General features: G+C 41.2%; 1 protein-coding gene across 4 annotated transcripts in view; it reads left to right on the forward strand.

Annotated features, from left to right (window-relative positions):
• Positions 1–25604, forward strand: part of DNAJC3 (DnaJ heat shock protein family (Hsp40) member C3) — a 115504-nt gene extending 89900 nt beyond the window's left edge. For all 4 annotated transcript variants that reach the window (XM_032611154.1, XM_032611150.1, XM_032611151.1 and 1 more), the window contains 3 exons: positions 18943–19075; positions 19954–20102; positions 21834–25604. In XM_032611154.1, coding sequence (XP_032467045.1) covers positions 18943–19075; positions 19954–20102; positions 21834–21991 — 440 coding nt within the window. In that variant the 3' untranslated portion in view covers positions 21992–25604. The remainder of the gene's footprint in view (positions 1–18942; positions 19076–19953; positions 20103–21833) is intronic.
• The last annotated feature ends 1103 nt before the right edge of the window (positions 25605–26707 follow it).

A 26707-nucleotide genomic window follows, 5' to 3' on the forward strand; every position in this document is an offset into this window, starting at 1 on the left:
TTCTTTTTCATTTATTTCTGATCTGATCTTTATGATTTTGTTCCTTCGCCTAACTTTGGCGTTTTTTTATTCTTCTTTCTCTGAGTGCTTTAGGTGTAAGGTTAGGTTGTTTATTTGAGATGTTTCTTGTTTTCTTGAGGTAGGATTGTATTGCTATAAACTTTACTCTTAGAACTGCTTTTGCTGCATCCTATGGGTTTTGGGTCATCGTGCTTTCATTATCATTTGTTTCTAGGTACTTTTTGATTTCCCCTTTGATTTCTTTAGTGATCTGTTGGTTATTTAGTAGTGTATTGTTTAGCCTCCATATATTTGTATTTTTTACAGATTTTTTCCTGTAATTGATATCTAGTCTTATAGCGTTGTGGTCGGAAAAGATACTTGATACGATATCAATTTTCTTAAATTTACCAAGGTTTGATTTGTGACCCAAGATATGATCTATCCTGGAGAATGTACCATGAGCACTTGAGAAGAAAGTGTATTCTGTTGTTTTTGGATGGAATATCCTATAAATATCAATTAAGTCCATCTTTTTTTAATGTATCATTTAAAGTTTGTGTTTCCTTATTTATTTTTATTTTGGATGATCTGTCCATTGGTGAAAGTGGGGTGTTTAATTCCCCTACTATTAATTGTGTTACTGTCAATATCCCCTTTTATGTCTGTTAGCATTTGCCTTATGTATTGAGATGCTCTTATATTGGGTGCATACATGTTTACAATTGTTATATCTTCTTCTTGAATTGATCCTTTCTTGAATTGATCCCAAAGTGTCCTTCTTTGTCTCTCGTAATAGTCTTTATTTTAAAGTCTATTTTGTCTGATACAAGATTTGCTACTCCAACTTTCTTTTGATTTCCATTAGTGTGGAATATCGTTTTCCATCCCCTCACTTTCAGTCTGTATGTGTCCCTAGGTCTGAAGTTGGTCTCTTGTAGACATCATATATATGGGTCTTTTTTTGTATCCATTCAGCCAGTCAGTGTCTTTTGGTTGGAGCATTTAATCCATTTACACTTAAGGTAGTTATTGATATGTGTGTTCCTATTACCATTTTCTTAATTGTTTTGGGTTTGTTATTGTAGGTCTTTTCCTTCTCTTGTGTTTCCTACCTAGAGCAGTTCCTTTAGCATTTGTTGTAAAGCTGTTGTGGTGGTGTTGAATTCTCTTAGCTTTTGCTTGTCAATAAAGGTTTTAAGTTTTCTGTCGAATCTGAATGAGATCCTGCTGGGTAAAGTAATGTTGGTTGTAGGTTTTACCATTTCATCACTTTTAATATGTCTTGCCACTCCCTTCTGGCTTGCAGAGTTTCTGCTGAAAGATCAGCTGTTAACCATATGGGGATTCCCAGCTATGTTATTTGATGTTTTTCCCTTGCTGCTTTTTTTCTTTTTTTGAGGTACACAGGCCTCTCACTGTTGTGGCCTCTCCCGTTGTGGAGCACAGGCTCCGGACACGCAGGCTCAGCGGCCATGGCTCACGGGCCCAGCCGCTCCGCGGCACATGGGATCTTCCCGGACCGGGGCACGAACCCGTGTCCCCTGCATCAGCAGGTGGACTCTCAACCACTGTGCCACCAGGGAAGCCCCTAGAGAATTTTTAATTTCATTTATTGTGTTGTCATCAGTGTTTGTTTGCTCTCTACTTCTTCTAGGTCCTTGTTAAATGTTTTTTATATTTTCTCCTTTCCATTTCTAAGATTTTGGATCATCTTTACTGTCATTACTCTGAATTCTTTTTCAGGTAGACTGCCTATTTCATTTGTTAGGTCTGGTGCGTTTTTACTTTTCTTCTTTATCTGCTGCTTGTTCCTCTGTCTTCTCATTTTGCTTAACTTACTGTGTTTGGGGGTTTCCTATTCACAGGCTGCAGGTTCGTAGTTCCTGTTTTTTTGGTGTCTGCCCCCAGTGGCTAAGGTTGGTTCAGTGGGTTGTGTAGGCCTCCTGGTGGAGGGGACTGGTTCTTGCGTTCTGGTGGACGAGGCTGGATCTTGTCTTTCTGGTGGGCAGGACCACATCCAGTGGTGTTTTTTGGGGTGTCTGTGACCTTATTATGATTTTAGACAGTCTCTCTGCCAGTGGGTGGGGTTTTGTTTCTGTCTTGGTAGTTGTTTGGCATGGGGTGTCCAGCACTGAAGCTTGCTGGTTATTGAGTGGAGCTGGGTCTTAGCTCTGAGATGGAGATCTCTTGGAGAGCTTTTGCTGTTTGATATTATGTGGAGCCGGGAGGTCTCCGGTGGGCCAATGTCCTGAACTCGGCTCTCCCACCTCAGAGGCACAGGCCTGACACCTGGCCAGAGCACGAAGACCCGGCCGGAGCATGAAGACCCTGTCAGCCACACGGATGGCTGGCAGGTTGGTACTAACTGTTGGCAGGCGGCCTCAGTTCCTCTTAGACCACTCCATAGGGCTGCTTGAGTGTCCTCACAGCATGGTAGCTGGATTCTGCTTGAAGGGAGACAAGTAAGGGGTGACCCAGAGCTGAGTGTGTGTATTGGTGGTGGTGCCGGAGCAGGGGTTAGAGAGCAAGTAAAGCATTTTAAATCAAAACCAGTAAGTGTATTTTTCTGGTGAAACTTGGTTTGTGATGCTCTTTTTTCTTTTCCGCAATTAATTGCTGCATATTTATTTAATGAAGTGTGCAGCTGTTTTATTTTATTCCTTTTTTTTCACATTTAATTTTTTTTTTTGCGGTACACGCGCCTCTCACTCTTTTGGCCTCTCCCATTGTGGAGCACAGGCTCCGGACGCGCAGGCTCAGCGGCCATGGCTCACGGGCCCAGTGGCTCCGCGGCATGTGGGATCTTCCTGGACTGGGGCACGAACCCATGTCCCCTGCATCAGCAGGCGGACTCAACCACTGCGCCACCAGGGAAACCCACATTTAATATTTTTATTAATTTCCATAAGAAGAGATACAACATTGGCAATGTTTATATTTTTTTTCCACATACACACACTGTATTTTATTTTTACAAGAGATAAATAAACTGACACCAAGCATTGTAAATGGATGACCACAACAAAAGCAACAATAATTGCAGTTACCAAACACGAAACACACTCATAATGTCATAATATTGACATTCAGTCCAGTAATCGTCCTTTGTAACAGCTCCTTTACTTTGCAGTAAAAAATGATTTGTATATTTTTTGCCTCTGAGTCCTTGTGGGATTTTTTTTTATTCAAACAGAAAGTCACAAAAATTATAATCATCCTCATCAGTTCACTCAGTCCCATGTCATTAATTTTTTTCATCTTGTTCTTTTGTTAGCACTTCTGTGAATTCATCAGTTTTCCATGAGACTCCTGAAAATGCTTATTCACTCAGTTCAGCAGTATAGTCAGTTACCAGAAACCTGTTCTTGTCAGTCTTTTCCATGAATTCCTTGACGATGAAACCCTTTTATAGGAACATTTTTGCAAAAGCATCAGAGTACACCCAGAACTCTGTAAATGACAAGAGACTTAAAAATGACCACAGTTAAAGATTTGATGAAAGTTCATAATAATGCAATTGACAAGGAAATTTAGTTATTTCTGAGATATACATTTTAAAGTAATAACTGGAATTATGACTTATAGCATTATACCAGAACATATAAGATTTTTAGAAATTTCATGTAATGTCTGAAACATTTATATTAACATATTTCCATACAAATAACCCAAAGAAAGTTTAGTATTAGTTGTTTTTGTTTGTTTTTTTATACTGCAGGTTCTTATTAGTCATCAATTTTATACACATCAGTGTATATATGTCAATCCCAGTTGCCCAGTTCACACCCCCATCCCCACCCCACCATGGTTTTCACCCCTTGGTGTCCATACGTTTGTTCTCTACATCTGTGTCTCAACTTCTGTGCAGCTATTTTAAATGTAGTAAGAATGCATTGCAGCAATGATAAAACCTATACTAAGATACAGATAACTACACTTATAATTGAGAAAGGTTTGTGGTACTCATTTTTAAGGCAAACTGATCATTTACTTTTTTCCTGCTTTCTTTAATTTAAAAAGAATCTTGCTTCTAAATGGTTTCCTGGGAGTGTTGACAACTCTGGTTACATTGTGGGACATTTGTATACTATAGTCTTTGAGGTCTGATTGAGGCTTGAAATGTATGTGATCAAAATGATGAGCTTTAAGAGCCACAGGAATGCATCAGTAAGGCATGTGATTACATAGATTCCTTTCGCATACTTGCTCTTTTCACTTTTGAGCTCCTAGATGGCTATATTCTAGGATTTTGCATTCCAGTTAGTTATTAGAATGCTTCATCAAAGTGTACTTTTCTTATCTGTATGTGAACCCTCAGCTCTAATTGAAATCAGCGATGCTGCAGAAGAATTTAAGCTTAGCTGTTAAGAAAAAAGGGTTAAGGGACTTCCCTGTTGGCACAGTGGTTAAGAATCCGCTTGCCAATGCAGGAGACAGGGGTTTGAGCCCTGGTCTGGGAAGATCCCACATGCCGCAGAGCAACTAAGCCCGTGTGCCACAACTACTGAGCCTGTGCTCTAGAGCCCACGAGCCACAACTACTGAGCTGCGTGCCACAACTACTGAAGCCCGTGTGCCTAGAGCCCGTGTTCCACAACAAGAGAAGCCACCGCAATGAGAAGCCTGCACACTGCAACGAAGAGTAGCCCCTGCTTGCCGCAACTAGAGAAAGCCCACGCGCAGCAACGAAGACCCAATGCAGCCAAAAATAAATAAATTAAAAAATAAAACTTGTAGGCTGCTAAATATAAGTTGAAAGATGCCTTTGTATCTTTTTATTATTATTTTTTGCGGTACGTGGGCCTCTCACTGTTGTGGCCTCTCCTGTAGCGGAGCACAGGCTCCGGACGCGCAGGCTCAGTGGCCATGGGACACGGGCCCAGCCGCTCCGCGGCATGTGGGATCTTCCCGGACTGGGGCATGAACCCGTGTGCCCTGCATCGGCAGGCGGACTCTCAACCACTGCGCCACCATGGAAGCCCAAGATGCCTTTGTATCTTGAATATTAAACCAACTTTAGTTTTTAGAGAAATTTGACAGCTTAATTCTTGAAGAAAAAGATGCTTAATACTAACTTAATATAATAGGTCTGTCTTTGAAGTCTATTTTAGCATTTAAAATTTTTAAAAACATAGGAGTTTATTCTTTGTCTTTCTGGGGAGTTTAGATTGTGCATTGCAGGATCTTTCTGAATTATGGTTTTAGAAGAATAAAATGGTTGTTTAGTCACAACTTATGAAAATCAAGCAACCTCATGGAGAGAGAGACAATGGGTTGCTAGGTCTTTTATTTTGGGTTAGGGGCTGGGTAGGGTGTAAGTTTGTATAGTTGAAACTGAAAGGCGTTACTTGAGTTGTTTGGATTTGAATCAGAGGTTTAGTAAATGATGTAACCGAGTAGTAATCTTACTTAAAGGTGAAATAATATGTTGAAATCCTGAGTTAACATATGAAGCCTTTTTGTATTATGTTTGCTGGTTTTACTTTTTTTTCAATCAGCAGTTTAAAATGATGGTAGGTATATAATGAATGAAGAAAAAATAGGTTTAGATTAGTGAATAATGGAACATGGAGATTTATTAATTTGCAGCTTATGATAGAATGATCCGGAAAGATATTAGGGGATTCTGCTTACTAGAACATGACTGTACAAATACCTCTTCAACCCACCTTTCAGTTCTTCTGGATATATAACCAGAAGTGAAATTGCTGGATCATAAAGTAATTTTAATTTTTTGAAGAACCACCACATTGCTTTATCCATAGTGGTCGTACTATTTTGCATTCCCACCAGCAGTGTTGCAAGGGTTCCAATTTCTCTCTGTTCTCCTCAACACATTTTCTGTTTTGTTTTTTTTTCTTTAATAGTAGGCATTCTAATGGATGTGAAGTGATGTCTAGTGCTTTTGATTTGCATTTCCCTTATGATTAGTGATGTTGAACATCTTTTCGTATGCTTGTTGGCCATTTGCATATCTTTGGGAGTGTGCCGTTTATTTTTGCCGTGTGATTTCAATCAAGTAACTTTAGCCTGTTATGTTTTACTTTCCTTATCTGCAAGACAGGAATGAGAATAGTACCTATTACATAGGGCTGTTGTGACAGTTAAAGAAGATGACGCTCAAAGTGATGCCTCTTAGTACAGCGCTCCTAGTAAATGGCTCCATTTTTAGATAGTTGCTTGGAACTTGCGTTGACTTTTGTATACAAATGGTACTTGGTGGGATAGCTAGCTTCTAGGTCTGACGTATGACTGCTGTATTAACTCCATTTGACACGGCTGTTATTTTAGTATTACTAATAGTATCCAGAATTCTGAGAATAGGAACCTAGTTGGTAGCATTTTTTTCTGGATGAAGGGCCAGCCTGGGCCAAATTGTGAAATAGACGTATTTTATCTTTGACGTCCTATGATGTTCTGTAACCGGATTCTTGTGCCTTCTTGCTTATTCTAGGACTCTGCCTAGTGATGCTAAGTCCTCCCTAGTCCACAAAAGTATTCTGTGTTCAAAGTTCATACCACCTGCTTGCTTCAGCATTCTTATGCCCCCAAAACAGCTGTGTTTTAGGAGAAGTGGCCTAATTTAAGATATTTGTATAAAACACTGGTAGATTTCTATGCCTTGTAATACAAGCATTTTTAACCCTAAAGAATATCAGATTGATGGAATTTCAGGCAAGTGTCTACGATAGCACACACATTGGGCAGCATGGCGGTCAGGTATGGGGCTATGGGGCTCATCCCTAGGCAGGAAGGAGACCATGTTTTTCTGAGTGGATCAGATTTCTCATGGCTGCTTCTTTTTTCAAGTTTGTCGGCCAGGGGTCCTTGGCTCCTGATTTAGGGAGGAGAAGTGGAAGAGGTTGGTCTTTATTGGACAGTGTTGGCTCTATTTAGGATCATACCTAAAGTTGGGAGGCTGTTTATATATTGATATTTTTACACACCAGTCATAACCATGGACAAGTGTAATCAGAATCTTGAAAGCAGTTATTTCTGAAACTCAAATCTTGCCTTAGGTGCATCCTACTTTAGCTTCACCTAAGGAGTTGGAAGCAGGTAGTTAGAACAGAAAAATGGCTACTCCTTTGCAAAGACAACTAGGGTAATATACTGTATGTGGGTTGCTTAATTCCCTTGGCTGTAAATTTCATAACTGTACGTCCTGCCTCTGTTTTTATTCACAGCCAGGCTGCTTAGCCACAGCTGCAGCCTCCTCTTTTCTTTTGAAAAGTGCATGGTGACAGGGAAGATTGCAGAGGTACCTGCTCTGTGGGGATTAGCACATCTACCAGTTAGCTTAGATTTAACACACTTGCCTATCATGCCAGTCAGAAAACATTGCACCCCCTATAGTGCCAACCCTATGACTTCCTGTAGGAAATACCAAGGAATCCATGAATTTAATATGTAGATAGGGAAATAGAAAACATTCACGGGAGTGAAGCAGTATTATTCAGCAGAAAAAGATAATGTTACAAGGCTAATTTCTGAATTGGTCAAGAGCTTAAAGTATTGGAAAAAAAAAAATATTCAGTAAGTATTAGGGAAGGACACTGCCGGTGTGGGAGAAGATGTAGTCAGAATGGAAGCCCAGAAGGCAGGGGAATTGAAAGGGTGTTTTGCCTTCCCAAAGGCGACAGCATTTGACTAGGACAGCTGGTAGCTTTAGAGAGGAGGAAGTAGGCCGTGGATATGTTTCTGTTTTGGCTTTTTATTTGCCGGTTAACAAGAAAGTGATTACTGTGACAAACAGGTGTGACCTCAAACAGTGAAGTGGCTTCTTTAAAAGCAAAAAAAACAAAAACAAAAAAACCAAGAATCTCTTACCATCTTAAATTGAAACAGACTACGTACATGGTCTATATTTGTGTCTGTGTACTCCAGTGCTTTGAATACGGTTGGTGATATTTCTTAACTGTTGATACAGAAATTATTGCACGAGAGTTAAAATTTTATAATCTGACAGAAACTGGAATTTTCTTTTGGTGTGTTACTGTTAGCACTATTATCTCTTTTCCACTATAAAAATTTCAACAAAACACATGTATAAAGCACAGTAATGTATCAGGTTCAGTTAGGGTGCCGGCCACCTTACGCCCCTGTGTACAGAATTAAAAATAGTTCGTCTCTTCACTGTTTAAGTATAATGGTTAGGCTTGCCCTCAGAGTCCAGTGCTAGAATGTGGTCTATTGTAGGAGGTAGTTCCATTGATGGAAGTTTGACTTAAAATTGTTCAGCCCTTTGTAGTGTCAGAAATATCTCACGGTTCTCTCATACTTCTGTGCTAATAGTGAATCTATATTGTAAGGGTACTTGGATAAAACTTCCCCTTTGTAGTCTAAGGATGAATATGTGTAAAACACAGTGGTAGAAGAGTTATTTTCATCGTCTGTATTATGACAGTCTCACAGCAGGTAAGCATTACCCCCAGCATTTTATTATGAGAAATTTCAAAGATAGAAGTTGAAAGAATTTTACAGTGAACAATCATGTCCTCACCATCTAGATTCTAAAATTAACATTTTACTATGTTCTATTACATTTATCTGTCTTTGTCCTTCCATGTATCCATCAGTTTATCTTTTTAAGATGCATTTCAAAAAAAAGTTGTAGATTTTGGTTTATACTTTTTCCTAGATACTTCACCTTGCTTATTATTAACTAGGAGGTAATTGTATTGGGTTGGCCAAAAAGTCCGTTTGGGTTTTTCTGTAACATCTTACGGAGAAACCCAAACGAACTTTTTGGCCAGCCCAATAGATAAAATGAAAGGTACAGATCTTAGGGATACCAGTCCTGAGTTCTGATATCCATGCAGCCTGTTAAAGAGAAAAATTATTCATGACCCTTGTTAAAGACCTTAAGGAGGACTTTATTCGGGGGCGGGGGTGCTATCATGGTAGGTGTAGGGGACACTGCCCTGGGCTCTGGCAGTGAGAGAGAGAAAGTTTGGGCTCAAGTCTGACTCTAGAGAGGACAAGTGGGATTTCTAATCAAGGAGCAGAGTTGGTGCATGGTCACTGGATGCGAAATTACAAAGAGGAAGCATTAGGGAGAGGGGAGGTTCTTGCTAGATGGACTCAGCTGAGTTCTTGGTGAAGGCGGGCCAGAGTAGGGGAGGGGGAATTCGATCAGATATCAAACTCAAGTTTGGTCAGATACCAAGGGTGGGGAATCTTAGCAGGATTCTTGCTCAACCTGGATTCTGCAAGGACAGAGACGGAAGCCCAAGGTTGGGCCTTAGTCAGAAAGAAGATTTACTCTGAGGAGCCAGTCTAAAGTTTTGGTATAAGAGAGTCTTTGTCAAAGCCAGACTTCTGACAAGATTCAGAACTGGACATTATCCTCTTGTCCCTTACCAGGCGGTCCCCATCCTACCCCTACAGGCAGCCGTTATTCTGATTTTCTCCAGCACAGGTTAGTTTTACTAACACTAGATCTTCATATCAACGGAACCATATGGTATGTCCTCTTTTGTGTAAGGCTTCTCTCATTCGGCATGTTTTTGAGATTTATTCATGTTGTTATAGTCATTGGCAGTTCATTCCTTTTTATTGCTGAAGAGCAGAAGCTGGCAAACTTTTTCTGTAAAGGTCCAGAGAGTAAAAATTCCAGGTTCTGTGAGCCGTGCAGTCTCTGTTGCTCCTACTCAGCTCTGCCACTGCAGCGCAAGAACAGCCATAGACAAAACACACACACGTAGACGAGACTGTACTCCAGTGAAGATTTATTTTAAAGACAGGTAGTGGGCTGGAAGGCTGTTACTTTTTCTACTGTAGAAGAGGGAAAAGCATTCAATATTTCATCATTAATCCTATCCCTGAAGAATATTCCAATTTATGGGTATACCATACTTTATCCATTCTAATATTAATGGACACCTGGGCTGATTTTAGTTAGCATGAAAAAAGCTGCTGTGAACATTATTCTGCAAGGTTTTTTTAGACATGTTTTCAGTTACCTTGTCTAAATATCTAGGAGTGGAATTGTTGAGTCACAGGGTAAGGTGTATGCTTAGTTTTAAAGAAACTGCTAGACCCTTTTCTAAAAAGTAATTTAAAATTTACACTTTCATCAATAAAGTATGAGAGTTCCAGTTGCTACATCCTTGCAAACATTTGGTATTGTGAGTCTTTTTAATTTTATACCTTTTGGTATGTGTTAGTAGTATCTCATTGTGGCTTTAATATGTGTTTCTTTGATGACTAAGGTTGTTTAATACTTTTTCATGCGCTGCTTGTTTATTCAAATAACCTTTCTTTGTGAAGTGTTCAAATATTTACCCACTTAAAATTTGTTGTTTCTTTTTGTTAGAGTTATAGAAGTGTTATGTATATATTTGTTTTTCTCCTTTATTCTGTTAATGTGAAAAATTACATTGATATTCTGAAGTTAAATCAACCTGGAATTATTGGGATAAACTTTTCTTGGACATGGTGTATTATCTTCTTTTAGATATTGCTGGATTTGATTTGCTAGTATTTTAAGAAGTGTGCATCTGTGTTCATTGCTCTGTAACTTCTTTTTTGTAATATCATTGTCAGATTTTAGTGTTAAGGTTGTACTGAACTCAATTAGTTAGAAATTGTTCCGGTCTCCTGCATTGTCTGCAAGAATTGTATAAAATTGGTGTGATTTCTTCTTTAAAGTTTGGGAGAATTCACCAGTGAAACCATCTTGGGTCCCAGAGTTTTCTTAGTAGGAAGGTTTTTGATGATTAATTCAGTGTCTTTAATCAATACAGGGCTATTCAGGACTTCCTTGATGGTCCAGTGGTTAAGAGTCTGTGCTTCCACTCCAGTGCAGGGGTTGTGGGTTTGATCCCTGGTTGTGGAAGCGCTGCATGCCATGCAGTGGCCAAAAGAAAAAAGAAAAAAAAATTAGGGCTATTCATATATTTCGTTTGTTTCATCTTGTTTTAGTTTTTTGTTTTTTTTGTTTTTTTTTGCGGTACGGGGGCCTCTCACTGTTGTGGCCTCTCCCGTTGCGGAGCACAGGCTCCGGACGCGCAGGCTCAGCGGCCATGGCTCATGGGGGCAGCCGCTCCGCGGCATGTGGGATCTTCCCGGACCGGGGCACAAACCTGTGTCCCCTGCATCGGCAGGTGGACTCTCAACCACTGCGCCACCAGGGAAGCCCTTGTTTTAGTTTTTGTAAGTTGTGTCCGTCGATGAATTTGTCCATTTTACCTACGTTGCTGATTTTGGGTCTATGAAATTATTATTATTTTAATGTCTGTAAGGTCTGAAGTGATGATTCCTTCTTCATTTCTAATAGTGACAATTTGTTGTTGTAGTTGTTGTTTTTCCTCTTGATCAGTATAGAGTTTGGTCAAATTTGTTGGTCTTTTGAAGGAACCAACTTATTGATTTGTTAATGTTTTACATGATTTTTCTTTATTATTTCATTGATTTCTTCTCTTTAGACTTCCTTTGGGTTTAATTTTTGCTTTTCCAGCTTCTTAATTTTAAACTATCAGTGATTTTAGGCCTCTTTTCTTTTTTAATATAAGTATTTAAAGCTGCCCTCTCACGTTGTTTTATTTTCATTGTCATTTGATTTGAAATGTATTCTAACTTTCCTTCTGGCTGCTTCTTTGATGCATGGATGATTTAGATGTTTTGTTTAATTTTAAAATATTTCACGGTTTCCTTAGTACCTTATTATTCATTTCTAATTTAATTCTGTTGTGCATAGGAAGCATACTGTGTATACGCTCTGTCCTTTTAAATTTATTTAGATTTGTTTCCTTTTGAATTTATGTAGACTTGTTTTGTAACCCAGCATAGGCTCTATGTTGCTGAATGTTCTACGTGCACTTGAAAATAATGTGTATTCTGCAGTTGCTGGGTGTAATGTTTCTGTTAGTTTTCTCATCAGTTACTGAGAGGGAACTTTACCTGGTGTGAAAATTGCAGACTTTCCTACCTTTCCCTTTAATATTGTCCTTTTTCTCCTTTGTGTATTTTGAAGCTCTGCTGTTAGCAGCCTGCACATTTATGACTGTTAAATTCTCCTGATGATGCTCTCTCCCTATCCTTCTATCAATTCTAGAAAGGAGTATTGCAATATTCTCCAAAAATTCTGAGGAAAAATGATTTTTAACCTGGACTTTCATATATAGAAAACTGTTAGGGTAGTTTTTTGTGATTATTTGGAAAGTTTCCTGTTTCAGTGTTATGGAATCTCCATGGAGAGCCCACTGCTTTATTGGGAGGTGGGGTTTTGGCAACTTTCTCTATGAAAATTGTTCTGTTTAGATTTTCTGTCTCTTTTGGACTGGGTTTGAGTTACTCTCTTGAGTTTTCAGATTTATTTGTAGAGAATTTAGCAAAGTAGTCTCAATTTAATTTCTTCTATCTCTGATTATTTTTCACTTATTGCTTTTTGTATTTGAGCTTGTTTCCTTTTCTTGACTAGGTTAGAGGTTTTTATTGATTTCTGCTAAGAAGTAAGCTTAACCGATTTTTTTTTTTTTGGTTTCATTAATTTCTATTTTTGTCCTACAATTTTTTTTCTAACTTTGAATCTCATAATTAATTCATTTTTCATCTTTAATTTTTATTGAACCACTAAGGCTATGAATTGTCCTCTTAGCACTGCTTGAGCTATGTCCTGTAGGTTCTGAATGGTAGTGTTTTCAGTATTATTATTTTCTAGATATTTTGCACTTCTTATTTTTATATTTCTTTGTCATAAGAGTTGTTGGAGAGTTTTAAAATGGTGCACAGAGCCTAGGTGGAAAAGTCCTATTTTCTCATTTACTATTAATTTCCAGTGTTAAAACATTTTGATCAAAGAATGTTTTTACTACTACCATTTTTTGGAATTTATTACTGTCTTAGTTTTGGCCTAAAATGGCTGAGCTCATGAGTCAGGGACTTGAAAATAGATATACTCTTTTGTTTCTGGGACAGAGTTTGGCACATCAATCAGATCTACCTTACATTGTGGTCTTCCTTTTCTTGCCGTTTTTTTGGGCCACTTGATCTCATATGAACAGAGAGGTTGAAGTCTTCCACTACTAGTGTCCTTACATCTCTGTAGTGCCTCTTATAATTTCTGCTTTATAAATGGTTGCTGCTTTTTTATTTGATGCACAGATATTCATAATATGTCTTCACTATGATTTCTACACTCCCCCGTTTTTGCTCTGTTTAATGCTTTTTTTTTTTTGGCCATGCTGAGTGGCTTATGTGATCTTAGTTCACCAAACAGGGATTGCATCCAGGACTATGGCAGTGAAAGTGCTGAGTCCTAACCACTGGACCACCAGGGAATTCCCTCTGTTTAGTGTTTTTAACCTAAATTCTAATTATCTGATGTTAAGATAGTGAACCAAATTTTATTTGCGTTTGCCTGGTGAAACTTTGATCATACTTTTAGTTTCAACTTTTTGGAATCACTTCATTTCAGGTGTGTTTCTTGCGTAGAGTTGGGTTTTGCTTTGTGGTCCAGTATGAAATTCTTTTAAATAGGTGAGTTAATAAGCACATTTATACTTATTGGTGTGAAGAATATATTTGGCCTGTATTATTTTGTATATACTATTCTAATATTTTAGAAGGTTTGTATTTTTCTTCTTGGTTATTTTTATAGGTTTATTAACTTAGCCCTCTTTCTTTGGGCAATATATATTAGTTTCCTACAGCAAGGAACAATATTAGCATGTTTCTTCCTCTTCTTTCCCTTTCCCCTACCACTTAAGACTTGTTAATGAAATTCTAATTGTTTGCCTGTTGCTCACTAGTGGGTGATGTTTCCTGATTGCTTTAGCTGTGATTGGTGGGAATTAATGAACTGACTTTCTCATCTTTTCTCCCCTTTATTTTCTCACTTTTTGTTAGCTGTATCCCTTCTGCATTGGCAGGGCATACACTCTACCCTGTCACTATAATTCCCTGGTTTGTTTTAGTCTCAGTTCTACATTGAATATATTTAATGTGTACCATCATTCCTTTGACCATGCTTTCTCTAGCCTTTTCTTGGTGAATTCATCCAGTAGTAGTTTCCTTGAGGGGCTCCTGGGAAAATTCTGATTTCTTCTATGTTCAAAGCTGTTTGTACCTTTTATACTTGAAGGATGGCTTGGCTAGATGATAAAATCCTTTGTTCACACTTTTTCTGTATATCTTATAGTTATTTTCCCATTTTCTTCTGCACTGAATATTGCTATGGAAAATCTGGGGCCAGATTTTTTGGTTTTGGTCTGGCTGTCCAAAGAGCCCTTATCTTTTGGGTGTGTTGATTTTACTAGGATATATCTTAGAGTTGACCATCTCAGCCACTTTGCCCTGGTGCACCTGCTGTGCACTTTCAATACATAGATTCATTTTTATTTCAGGAAAGTTTTCTTAAATTTAAATTTGTATTTAAATTTAATCTGTATTGTTTGGTTTGGTTTTCTGCTTCAAAGATTCAGTTAAGTACTGGTTGTATTCTCTTTGCTCATCTCATCTATAGCCATAATTTTTTTCTCTAGTTTTTTAAACTCTATTTCCGTTTCATTTTATTAGGTCCTTATTTTTTGCCCATATGCTTCTTCTCCCTTGTGCTTCTTCTCATTTCATCTTCACTTCCATGATAGTTTTAATTTGTTCTTATTTTTCTTGAGTTCTGATTACTCACATTTTTATCTCTTCCTTGTCTCACTCTTTGCTGAGTTCTTATTGTGCTTTGTGATTACCCTTAATAGAGGTGATTGGATTAAGTTTTAAAAATTTATGCCATAACGTTTGCGTAGAATTTTCATATATTCTTTGGCTATGTTGTTTTGATGCATGTTCATCTGGCAAGTTTTGGTGTTCTCCTGTTTTTAATTTAAAATTTAAACGGCTTTTAATTGAGACTGTGCCATATAAAAACATTAGTGCTCATCATAAAGTGACTTGAATTACCTTGCCCTGGCTATTTGTGGGACAGTCCTCTGGGTGTGTGTGTAAGGGGTGCTGGGGACAGGCAGCTTCTATACTTAACAGTTGTAGTACTTCCTGCTTCACTGTTTCCACAGACATTCTGCTTCCTGCTAAAATGGCCTTTCTCTATAGCCCTGCCCTCTCTGTTTCTGTGAACCAAACTGTGTCCAGGAGGTCGTCTGCTGCCAGCCCTGTTGCCCCTCTGCCCACTTCCTTTGCTACACCAAAGGGGTGTGTCTTTTGCACTTCTGGGTGAGCCCGTCACTTGCAGAGAGCACACAGTCTCCAAGTTGCCTGGGATGTGTTGCCCAGGGCTCTTTGCTCTTGTCACTCATCGTATTCTCCCTTTCTTGTCTTCTCCCCAGCAAGGCCTCTGCGTTATCTCCACCGTGTCTGCTCCAGATTTCATGCTTCTTGTACTAGGCACACGATGTAGGTTGTCACTCACTTCAGGGTGAGTCCATACTCATAGTGTATTTGCTGGCATTTTCTGTGATCTTTTCTCTTAGGGCTCTCTCACTGTTTGCTTCTTCCTCTCATCTTGGATTCATGGCTGCTATCAGCTAATTGTAGCAGCCTTTGAACAGTCTCCTTGTATTGTTGTGCTGAGAATGCTGTGTCCCCCCACGTCACCCCCACCATTTACCTTGTTTCGTGTGATACGCGGGAGAAGAAAGCTCCATGGGGCATATTATATTGGAGGTCTGATGAACTCTTTAAAAGGACCTCTAAGGTCCCTGTTTTGAGAATAGACTTTTAGGGGAGTAAGGTGGAAGCTGGGAACACCTGATGAACACCTTTTGAAGCTATTATAGCTGTTCAGGTGTATTAATGATGGACTGCATCACAGTGCTAAGTGTGGACGTGGTGAGGAATGGTTCAGCTCTGGATAGGTGTTGAAGGGAAGCTGATTCGGGGCTTTTGCTACTGGAATAATGGAGTGTGAGAGAGGGGAGCCGTTTGCACCTCTGCATGTTGTGTGTACCTGTCTTTTCGAATGCTTCTCTGTATTGGGGAGCTCACGCTGGCTTTAAGCGGGTAGGACCTGTTCAGAGGAAGATGTTCCCTACCGTGGTTGTCATCTTGCCCAGTTGCCAAAATGAGCAGGACTTCACACAGTTAACTTACCAGGTGGAGTCCTTTGGTGTTTAAATTCTGGGTGGAACTGCTTTTCCTGTGTGTATTCCAGACCTGTTATGGAGGCCTTGGGTACCCGTGGGCTCGGCTCTGCTTCTCTTCCTGGGCCCAGCAGCACACGTCAGGGGCCTTCCACATGCTCTTGGGGTTAATGCTGCAGCCAGCTGCTCCACGTACAGGGGCAGAGGCTGCCCAGCCACTGCTTAGTCATCTCGCGAAGTACCCTGATGATTGCCTTAAAGGCCCTCCTGCTTGCTAAACTCAGAACCCTTGGCCAAAAAGAACAGCTTCCAAATCTGCTAGGGCCTCTTTTCAGTGCATATTTGGATTGTGGTTCTATTAGGTTTATTCGTTATTAATGTGATCCTCTTTGCCTTCTCTCTTCCAGAAATTTGTCAAAATTTCTGGTCCACTGTAGTTTACAGGGCTGCCATGGTTATATTATTTTTTGTCATTTTTGTGGGATAGTGGGATGGAAGACAGGAAATTCCTGTACTTAGTCTGCCGTCTTGCTCTGGTTGTTTGCACTGCTCCTTAAGAACTGGGTGAGGGGCACATAGGAGAAAAAGAATTTGGGAAGGATCAGAGTTTTTAGGTTCAGAGGTTAGAAAATGATTGATTTGGCTAATATGTAACATACTATTCATTAAGGACCTTAATATTTCTGGCTTATTGTAATCTTTACAGCTGTTCAGTTATATGGGACATATAATATGGAACATAATTGGGTGTCATTTACTTTTTTTTTTTGAAGATACCCCCTTAGAGAGTGCACTATGAGAAAATATAAGTAAGAATGAGCTGTCTAGTTTATGTCCATGGGAAGTCTTACATCGTCCATATTAAGTTTCTGATTAGTTAACTACCTGTAATCATGTGAATTTTAGGAAACAACTTATAATTTTGTATCTTTCCTGTATTGGGAAGAATGTATCTACCTTAAGTGTTAATGAAAGATAGGAGACAGAAGACTGCTTTGGGGAATATACTCTGAACATTTAAGAATGAAAACATGTTTTAAATGTAGGGTTTGCATAAATAGAAAAATTGAGTATATTGAAACATTTTTCCCCTTGTACTAAATTTCAAGTGTATTTCCTTACTAGGTTGTGATATCAAGTGCTATGCGTATTGCAAGTTAGACCTCACTACTATTTATAATGGCTTTGTGTCTGTGTGCTAAATTGGAAAGGTATTTTATGATGTCACTGTTGGTTGGGTGACAGTAATATTAATGTTTCATGTTAATATTTAATATTAATGCACTGAGGCAGGAATTAGGATAGTAGCTTGAAGCGTCCCCCATGAGCCGAAGGTCGTATTGGTTCATTTTTCTATGTAGTGCAGGCTAACTAAATTTGTCCACCTTATTCTAATCTTTCTCATTTTAAACCTGCCCTCATTTTAAACCTGCCCAAGCTGCCTTCTTAAACCCCTTCCAGGATTAGCTGTTGCCAAGATGAATGCTCAGGCCTGTTATCCAGAGAGATGGCTTTCCCACAGTGAAATGCACTTCCATAAAAAATGAGAAGTTGAACCCAACAATCCATTATTTCAGTTCTCTGTCCAAGGAGGACAGTGAGAAAAATTACTACCCCCAGGTTAGGTGATTCAGAAGGAGGACACTGGGACTCGGCAAACAGTTGTTCTCAGGGCTAAGACTTATCCTAATGAAAGGATACAAACAAGATCAGCAGAGGGAAAAGGCACATGGGTGAAATCCAGAGGCACCCGGGTGGAAGGTTCCAAGAGTCTTGCGAAATCAAGCAAGACAAGCTTAATTCCTCGGAGAACCAGGGCCCGGGGTCTTTACTGGGGGCTGGCCAGGTAGGCACCTTCTGCCTAGCCCGCACCAAAATGCCCACAAGGCGAGATGTTTAGCATAAACCACATGGTTTATACAAACAGTTTAGGTAGGCCAGCCATTCTTACCAGGGAAGGGTGGGAGCACTGCTGAAACCCAACTTGCCAGTCGTCAGCCAAGGGCCAGGCTTGCCAGCAGGTCCTCTAAGGAGCGGCCTCTGCCCTGCATGACGTTAGATATCCGGAGGCCTGGTATTTTCTAAATATTTAAAATAATACGAAAAGAAAGATGCCATGTGAATTGTCATCACACTTCCCATACCAGGACTGTATGTGTCTTTCTGGTTTTTTTTTTTTTTTTTTTTTTTTTTTGCGGTACACAGGCCTCTCACTGTTGTGGCCTCTCCCGTTGCGGAGCACAGGCTCTGGACGCGCAGGCTCAGCAGCCATGGCTCACGGGCTCAGCCGCTCCGCGGCATGTGGGATCTTCCCGGACCGGGGCACAAACCCGTGTCCCCTGCATCAGCAGGCGGACTCTCAACCACTGCGCCACCAGGGAAGCCCTGTCTTTCTGTTTTGATTGATACTTAAAAAAAAAAAAAAAAAATCAGGTTTGTAATAGTTTGTGTTGAAACCTGTGGGTGAACTGCTCATTCTGACTGCTGATGGTTTCTCCAGGTCTCTGAGCCTCTCACCCTTCTGAACCGTGGCCCCATAGCTACCCACGAAGCTTTTCTTTGCTGCTGTCTTATTTTCCTGTGCAACAGGCCCTTCATTGCTTTGCCTAAAGTGCTGATATTAAGACCCCTTACAGTTGTGGGGAAGGTAATGTGGGAGGGTGGGCAGGTAGACAAGCAGTGTGGCTTTTACTGAACGGGAGCAGTAGGCTACCTGATTCAGCCTTAATTATGCCTTTTGTGGTCTTGAACAAAATTATTAAGGTGATATCACTTCTTAGGCTCTTAGTAATGGCAAAGGAAGGGGTTGAGGATGGTGACTTTAGTATCACATTTGCAGGGTATGTAAAGGTCACAAACATTTAATTCATTTTAACAGCACTGTCTTCACCGTATTTTGACAGCTATTCAGGACTATGAAACTGCTCAGGAACACAATGAGAATGACCAGCAAATTCGAGAAGGTCTAGAGAAAGCACAGAGGCTACTGAAACAGTCACAGAAACGAGATTATTATAAAATCTTGGGAGTAAAAAGGTGAATTATAAATTTAAATTCACATTGTTATTTTTAATCAACTGTTTTAAAGCTAATTGTTGCTCTTTTTTCCCTCTGATTCATTTCCTTTTCTTAGGTAATTTCAGTCATAGATTAAACCCTAACAATCTTGAACATCATAAAGCTGTTTTGAATATATTACAGATAAATTTCTTTGATAGAGACTAGTCATGCAATGATGGAGAATTAGTAGTTGGTGACAAAGGACACTGTGGCATGAATAGGTCCTGGGCCTAGATTTTTTAAGAAGGGTAAAGAGGTGGGAGTGAGCTTTCTTTTGGTGGGGACAGGAGGGAGGGAGGGGTTGGGGAAAAGATAACTGTCTCTAGGCCTAAAAATAAAGTGGCACTTTCAGAATGAACTTGAAGGCACAGGGAGAATGTAATTTACTCAATACCTGCTTTTATATTAGACCCACCTTCCCTGAACAGGGGAACCATCACTCTTTCAATCAACAGTCTGAAACTTTGTTCTTTTGAGTAAGCTAATAAGCCAGGAGCAAAATACAAAGTGGGCTTCAAAGAGTCAGTGTCTCTTTTAATGCCAAGAATCGATCATGGTGGTTTGGAAATTCAGAAAGTTTAAAAATGCATCAGTGCAGTTTTCTTAAGGGAGAATTGTAAAGCTCAGGAGCACTTAAATTTGTTCCTGGTGAGATTCTGACATCAGGAAGCCTGGCGCCTGTAAGGGTCACACGGAGTGCTGGGGGAGACGCTCAGCCGGTTATGATGCAGTATTCAGAAAACCGGGCTGCTGATCTGCCAGTGGAGTCTCCCTAACTGCCCCTCTTAGCTCCTCCTGGCAGTATGTTGGACACTTCCTAACTAATGATTATGAATTAATTTACCACCCTTCAGAAATGCCAAAAAACAAGAAATCATTAAAGCATACCGAAAATTAGCACTGCAATGGCACCCAGATAACTTCCAGAATGAAGAAGAAAAGAAAAAAGCTGAGAAAAAGTTCATTGACATAGCAGCTGCTAAAGAAGTCCTCTCCGACCCAGGTACTGTTTGCTTTAATGTTTCTGTTCTCTTGAAATGGCCGAGTCAGTGACTGGCGACTTCTTAGCTCTATTCCTTTGCCCGTCTTAGAGGCCGTGTCAGGAGTGGACAGTGGGGCGCGTGGTGGGTGGGCCCCCTGGGGCTGACCTCGGGAGCTGGTGATGGTCCCTGAAGCCCATTTTCATGTCTACCCTTGTCAGACTCTAGGGACCCTCGTGTGCACAGTGCAGTGGAGACGCCACCGAGTGTGCAATCAGGAGGCCTGAGGGTGACTCTTACCTCTCTTTGAATAAGTTCCTAGAACTTTTTGGGCCTCAGGTTTTTTCACCAATGATAATGCAAGTACAACAAGAGGGATCCTCTTAGGTTTGTTCCTTCCAGCTTCACAGATCAATGTGAATTTTTATACCAAACTTACAGGAGCTTGATTAGGATATGGACCGCCAGGCAGGAATGTGCAGTGGTGGGACACAGGCAGATCCCCGGCCCAGGGCCCACCCCACCTCTGAGAGTGGCTCCCCAGGAATTGTGCCCGAGCTCTAATGGTCATTCCATTTACTGGTTGATATGTTATTTCACCATAAGCTAAAATGACCTGGAAAATGAGGGAGATGGTTTAAGAATTTAGGTAATACCGAGCAGTGCTTTGACACTTCCAGAGGGAATTTCATGTTAAGCTACTACCTACTGCTTTTTTGTGGCTTTCCATGTCAGTGGGAGGAGAAACTATGACTTGAGCTAGCCAAATTTAACAAAATAGAAGGAAATCACACTTTATGCCCATTTGACAAGTTTCTGAACTACTTATGCTATGGAATTGAAAGTAAATGATGTTTGTTCTCAAGTAACTTACAATCCAGTGGGAGAGGGAGGAGTTACTTAACGAGTACAGGAGGATACACGCTGTTTGTTCTTTCATTCTGCACATGTCGATGCCCGTGAATGGCTCTGTCCTCAGCGTGCGCAGCGGGCAGGTGAGGCGCTCTGGAGCTGAGCCCTGAGGGGAGCAGGGGCCCTGCGGGCAGAGCCGCGTGCATCGAGAAGAGAGCCGCACCCTTGGTCACTAGGAGTTCTTCTCTGTCCCTTCTTCTCGGCCCCCGTCCTTACTGTAAAGATGGCAGCTGTTCCTATAAGGATATTAGCTTGCTCGTCTGCTGCCCGCAGGGTTCCCGTCTCCCCCGTGTCTGCACTGGCCTCTGTCTCATCACGGGCTTCGCTCTGGACTGACAGGCACAGCAGTGGAGGCGGCCTCCTGGCCTGTACGATAGGGCGCCTCCCTCCCTCAGGTCTGGGGAGCCTTCCTTCTGTTTAGATTTAATAGTGAGGCCCCAGATGCTTCATGGGTTGACGAGGTTCGCCTGGCTGACGTGATACTTGGGGTTAGGATGGTGAACACGGCCGTTTGATCAGAAGAGCGTGCGTGACTTTGAGGTCTCATTCCCTGCAACTCCTCGGCTTTCCCAGAGAAGAATTTCCTTGGGTAGCTTCTTGTGAGGAGAGAAGATTTAGGGGGTCCGAACTTGCATGAATATCCATTTTCAACCCTGAACCTCACCGCCTTCTCCATGACTGGTTTCTCCTGAAACCTGTGATCTTGGGTGGGAGAGGGAGGCTGGATCTGAGCATCAGTCGGTCACGGTTGTCTCGATAGCCGAGGGGTGTGGTCCTCAGACCCCGCCTCAGCCCGCACCTCTGGCAGCGCCTGGCTCTTAGCTCGCTGCTTTCTTTTACAGAGATGAGGAAGAAGTTTGACGATGGAGAAGATCCCCTGGATGCAGAAAGCCAACAAGGAGGGGGCGGCAACCCTTTCCACAGAAGCTGGAACTCATGGCAAGGGTTCAATCCCTTCAGCTCAGGCGGACCTTTTAGATTTAAATTCCACTTCAATTAAACCAGCTGTTTTTCTGCTCTTCATTTTTTAAAGATTAAACACAAAAAACCTTGTTCCAGGATCTTAATGAAAAAAAAATTTCAGTCTTTCGGTTTGTCCATGACCAAAGAGTTGTTTTCATAGGAAATATCTGTTCTTATCCGTTTAGACCTGAGGCTGATGGGTTTGTGAGGGCTGGGAGGCAGGGGAACGGTTCGGTTCTGTGTCTGGGCTGTGAACGTCGGGACGAAGGAGTCTGAGACAGGCGCACAGAGTTTGTATTCTTCTACACTGGAGCACATGGCAGTTCTTTTCTTCACATCCTTGCTTATGCGTCTGTCAGTGCCTGCGTTTGTGAGGAGCTGTGGTGTCAGGATTCTCCCAGAGGAATGAACATGCTGAGCTGTGTGTTCTCAGGGACAGCTCTGCTTAATTCCGGTCAGTCCGGTCATTGTAAACGTGTTAAATTTCCACATGCGTTCCCGTCTCTCTACGAGCATGAATGTGGCTGTCGTGGAAGGTGGGCAGAGCCTGTCCTTTAGAAAACCTGCTACCGAATGATAGTCGCTGGAGCCAGGGTTAGATGTGGACCGATGTTAATTAAGCATGTATGTTTTTTTGTTCAGTACCTGCAGGGGAATACTGAAAATCACTGAAACAGAATTAATTGTAAATCCTACTGGCCCTTTTAATATGAAACACAACAAACGAAAAAGTAATATGTAAAATAGGTTCAGATAATATAGCAGTGGTATTTAAAATAATATTGCTGTAGTGCAGAATGAAGTACTTTAACAACTGAAGTTGTGAGTTAAACAGCATTTCCTGTAACAGGATTGGCTTAGAAATGTAAAGTCGCTCAGTCAACATAAACAAACAGAACGCCATGTTTCCCACTTTTAGTAAATACAGCCGACAGTACCTCTTAGGTCCTGGCCTACCTGGCCCGTGGATGCTCGTGTGGGACTGTTTTGAGGTGGGCATTAAATAGCAGGCCTGCTGCCCCTTTTTCAGACCTTGATGCCTCTGGATGTTCTCTGCCAGAAAACAACAACAAAACAACAGAAAACAGGTTTACAGATCTAGTCAGCTCCAGCTGTATGTCCACTGTCAAGATGGCATCTCTTCTTGGGATACCTTCTTCTTAAGAGAAATGAACTATTCAGTCTTTCTTTATATACTGGATAATTTTTTCCCTAAAAAAAAAAAAAAAAAATGAGTGTTACTTTAATCAAGAACACGAAATATTTATGGAATTATGATGCTGCATTTAAAATCTAAGAGAATTACTTTAGATAAAAATTATTACATTCTGGAAAGGTTTTTGTTTTTGCCTCAGAGCATTCTGAAGCAGTTTAAGCAGGATAGGCTTAATACATTGTTTTCAGGAAATCAAGCATTTTCTTTGAGTTGCAGGGACCGTCCTGACTGCTAATATCCACAACAGCCAGCCAAGCACAAATCGTTTTCTTCTACAGTCATCCTGAAACATGCGTGGAAAAAAGTTGTTTAAACTGAGACAAAACATATAGTTGAGATGAACAAAACACGTGAGTGCTTTCTGCATCTATTTAGAAGTTTATTTCTTACCAATAAACTTAAGATTGCATTTTGAAAACTAGCAAACAGCTTGCAGCTCTCATTTTGTTTTAATGTCTCAAAATTCAAGTCAGTGTGAAAGTAATTTACAAGGGAAATTCATTTTTGTTTATTCTTTAATCTTGTTACTTCATTAGTTACATCAGCAATTTTTTTTTCAATCTGGTTCTTTCATATATGATGTCACTGTGAACTCTCTGAAATCTAGCGATGGCCTCTACTGACTTTCACAAGTAAGAGTTTTCACACAGAATCAGAAGGAGGAAATAACAAACCACTTGCCGTTCTATCCGGAGGAGAGGGTGCAAGGCTGTAGCGAAGAGGAGCTGGAAGGAGTCCGCAGGGCTGGAGGCGGGCCACACGTCCTGGGCACCCGTCACCCCGCCGACTGCCACCCCGCCGCCGAGAGGGCTGTTTGCTTCACTTTTTTCTCCACCTGTAATAACTATAAATCCTGTTCCTAAAGCCTTACCGTGGACGGACTTTAGTCATCGCAGTGGAAATGTGCAGAGTTACTCGTTTTCAGTGAAGAGGGAGAAGCAAGTATAGTGCCCAGCGCCAACGCCAGGAACAGAAATTCTCTGGGCTCTGTTGTTTTGCTAATTAATGAAGAAAATAACGACCTTGAAGTTCCAGCTGTGAGGGTCATCAGCGGTCTTCTGGCATCTGCGTGGTTGGGAAGGTGGTCACTCCACGCTTCTTTCAGAGTGACCGAGGAGAATGCTGGGAGTGCGAAGGGACACTTGTCCGTCCTGGCGGCCTGACGCAGGAGGTCGCCACCGCTCCCGCGGGTGCCGGGTAACCGGTGTGGTGCTCTCTGGAAAAGCCAAATGAGCGGGGCGCCCAGCCGTGGCTGTATTACGTTCCCTGTTGAACTCCTCCCTCCCTTTTCAGTGAGCGCCGGAAGTGAAGTATCGCTGGCCTGTAAATGGATATTCTTCCACAGCAACAAGTATTCAACACATCAGCCTATAAACCTGAAGAAGTTCTAAAAAGAGAGGATAAATTAATGCCCACTTCTGAAAGGCTGTGCTTTCTTAACATGGATAAAATGAAAACTGGGAAACGACTTCAGTAGTTTACTAATGTGAATTGGATATAACAATACTAATTTTAAAACATTTTTCTCTTCAGGCAGTATTAAAAGTTTAAGTATCAGTATGACCACAGAACTTTTTGGGACTCTGATAATGGAATGTAAAAACTACCCAGAGCTTAAGAGAAAAATACTACTGATAACCAAGTATGAAGGAAAAAAGCTAAAAGAATCGCAGTTTTAAGTTGGTACCATTTTCTATTCATGGTGGAAAATGAAAGATTTCACCTGTAAAGCATGAAATTGGTCAGAAGTTGTATGTGACATTTACCATGAAAAAAGGGCACAAGACGCTTCGTTACAAATGTCTCCTCAGTCAGGCTTGCGCCTCCTTAGAGGGACAGGGCACCGGTGACTGGCCCTGTGCAGTTTTCATCGAGTACACACCAGTGGTTAACCTAGAGAAACTCATGCAGCTACGTTGAATGTAGTTGACTTTTCCATGTTTATAAAGGAAGGAGGAAGGCAAATGCTGATTTACCAACAATTTTCCTTATTCTAAATCAGATCATTCCTTTTTTGTTAGTAGCAGAGTTTATTCTGTAATTGCAAATGATGTTAATAGGTGGGGATAATTAGCTTCGTTTAATGATCTCATTTGCTGAATGATTTAAGAGTAAAATTAGCCACTGCGTGGCTTTGTGTGTAGTAAACAGACTTTGTTTCGTGCCTCTGTGGGTTGAACCTCTTCCGCGCAGTGGAAAGCGGAGCACAGGGGAGGGGAAACACTGGAGATGTCTGATCAGTTAGGCCGTTACTCCTACTGTGGTTGGTTTGAATGAGACAAGACGAAGTCACTTAATCCATCTCAATTTCGTGTCTTAGTAAAAACACCACCGAACATTAACTGAAATGGGTCTCAGACATGTCTACAAATATGGGTACTATTTTTATGCCCGTGTATTTTCACATTTAATAAAAATATTTATGGTCAAATGAGTACTTTCTTGCTTTCAGTCTTTTGGAGAAGTCTGTTTTCCAACTTTGCTTTACACGTAATCAGCTACTGAGGTGACAGAGGGCTCCTGCTTGACACGAGCTGCAGGAAGAGCGCAAAAAGCATAAATGTTACAGTCTCGTAACCCAGCCCCCCAAGGTCCTAGGACAGTGAGGCCTTAACAGGTGGCGGTTCTTCACTTTCAGTACCGTTAAAATCTAACACTTAGGTTGGCTCTGAGGACTTTCCCTTTTATATCATAACATGCACATTTCTGTTAAAAGTTCTGAAAGGGGTGGTGGGGACACCGCGGCTTATCTCAGTCAGATCTCTAACTACAAACAAAAGGAGCTTTCTTCGTGTATTCTGCGTGTCCTAAAACTACAGGACAGCTAGAATATGTAGAGAACTTACCCAGAAAGCAGTTTCCACATTCTTAATAATCATGATACCTACCTTAGCAACGCATCGTCAATCAGCCTTCGTCTGAAGACACTGCACGTGCCTGCAACAGGCCTGAGGGCTGCCTGCCTGCGCACAGGAGGGGAGAGCCGAGTCTGCCAGCCCCTCAGGGGTTGTAAGCCCTGATCCCCTCCCCTTCCTACCCTCACGCCCAAGAAATCCAGTCACTCCAATCTTAAGGCACATAGGTCACACCCCAGAGACCCTGAGCTCCGCGAACCTCTATCCACCGAGTCAGTCCTTCCTTGGAGATCAACAGATGATCAACAGAAGCACGAGACGCACAGTCACCTTGCCACTGCCTCACGCAGGATTCAGTTTCCAACAAGGCCTCCAGGTGACAACTCCGAGGTTGCAGTCTTGTTTTGAATACATTTCCAGCCTTCACTAAGGTCAGTCTACTGGGAGAAGCATCTCCTCCAGTTCTAATATCACGAGGGACTGAGCAGCTGGATTTGGAAGGGCCACTGGGAGAAGGAGTTCCAAGGTCTTCCTGAGGAAATTGGAATCGAACATTGTTAAAAAGCACGAAGGAGAAACCACTGCTTGCAGCGTTTCTTGGTGGATTTAAGTCTGCGTTATTTGCATGTTTCCCTGCTCTTACAGGAGATTTCTGTAAGAATAGTGTCTCATTTGTATGTAT

The sequence above is a fragment of the Phocoena sinus genome, chromosome 18 (genome assembly GCF_008692025.1).
Source record: "Phocoena sinus isolate mPhoSin1 chromosome 18, mPhoSin1.pri, whole genome shotgun sequence".
In the NCBI taxonomy this organism is placed as follows: Eukaryota; Metazoa; Chordata; class Mammalia; order Artiodactyla; family Phocoenidae; genus Phocoena; species Phocoena sinus.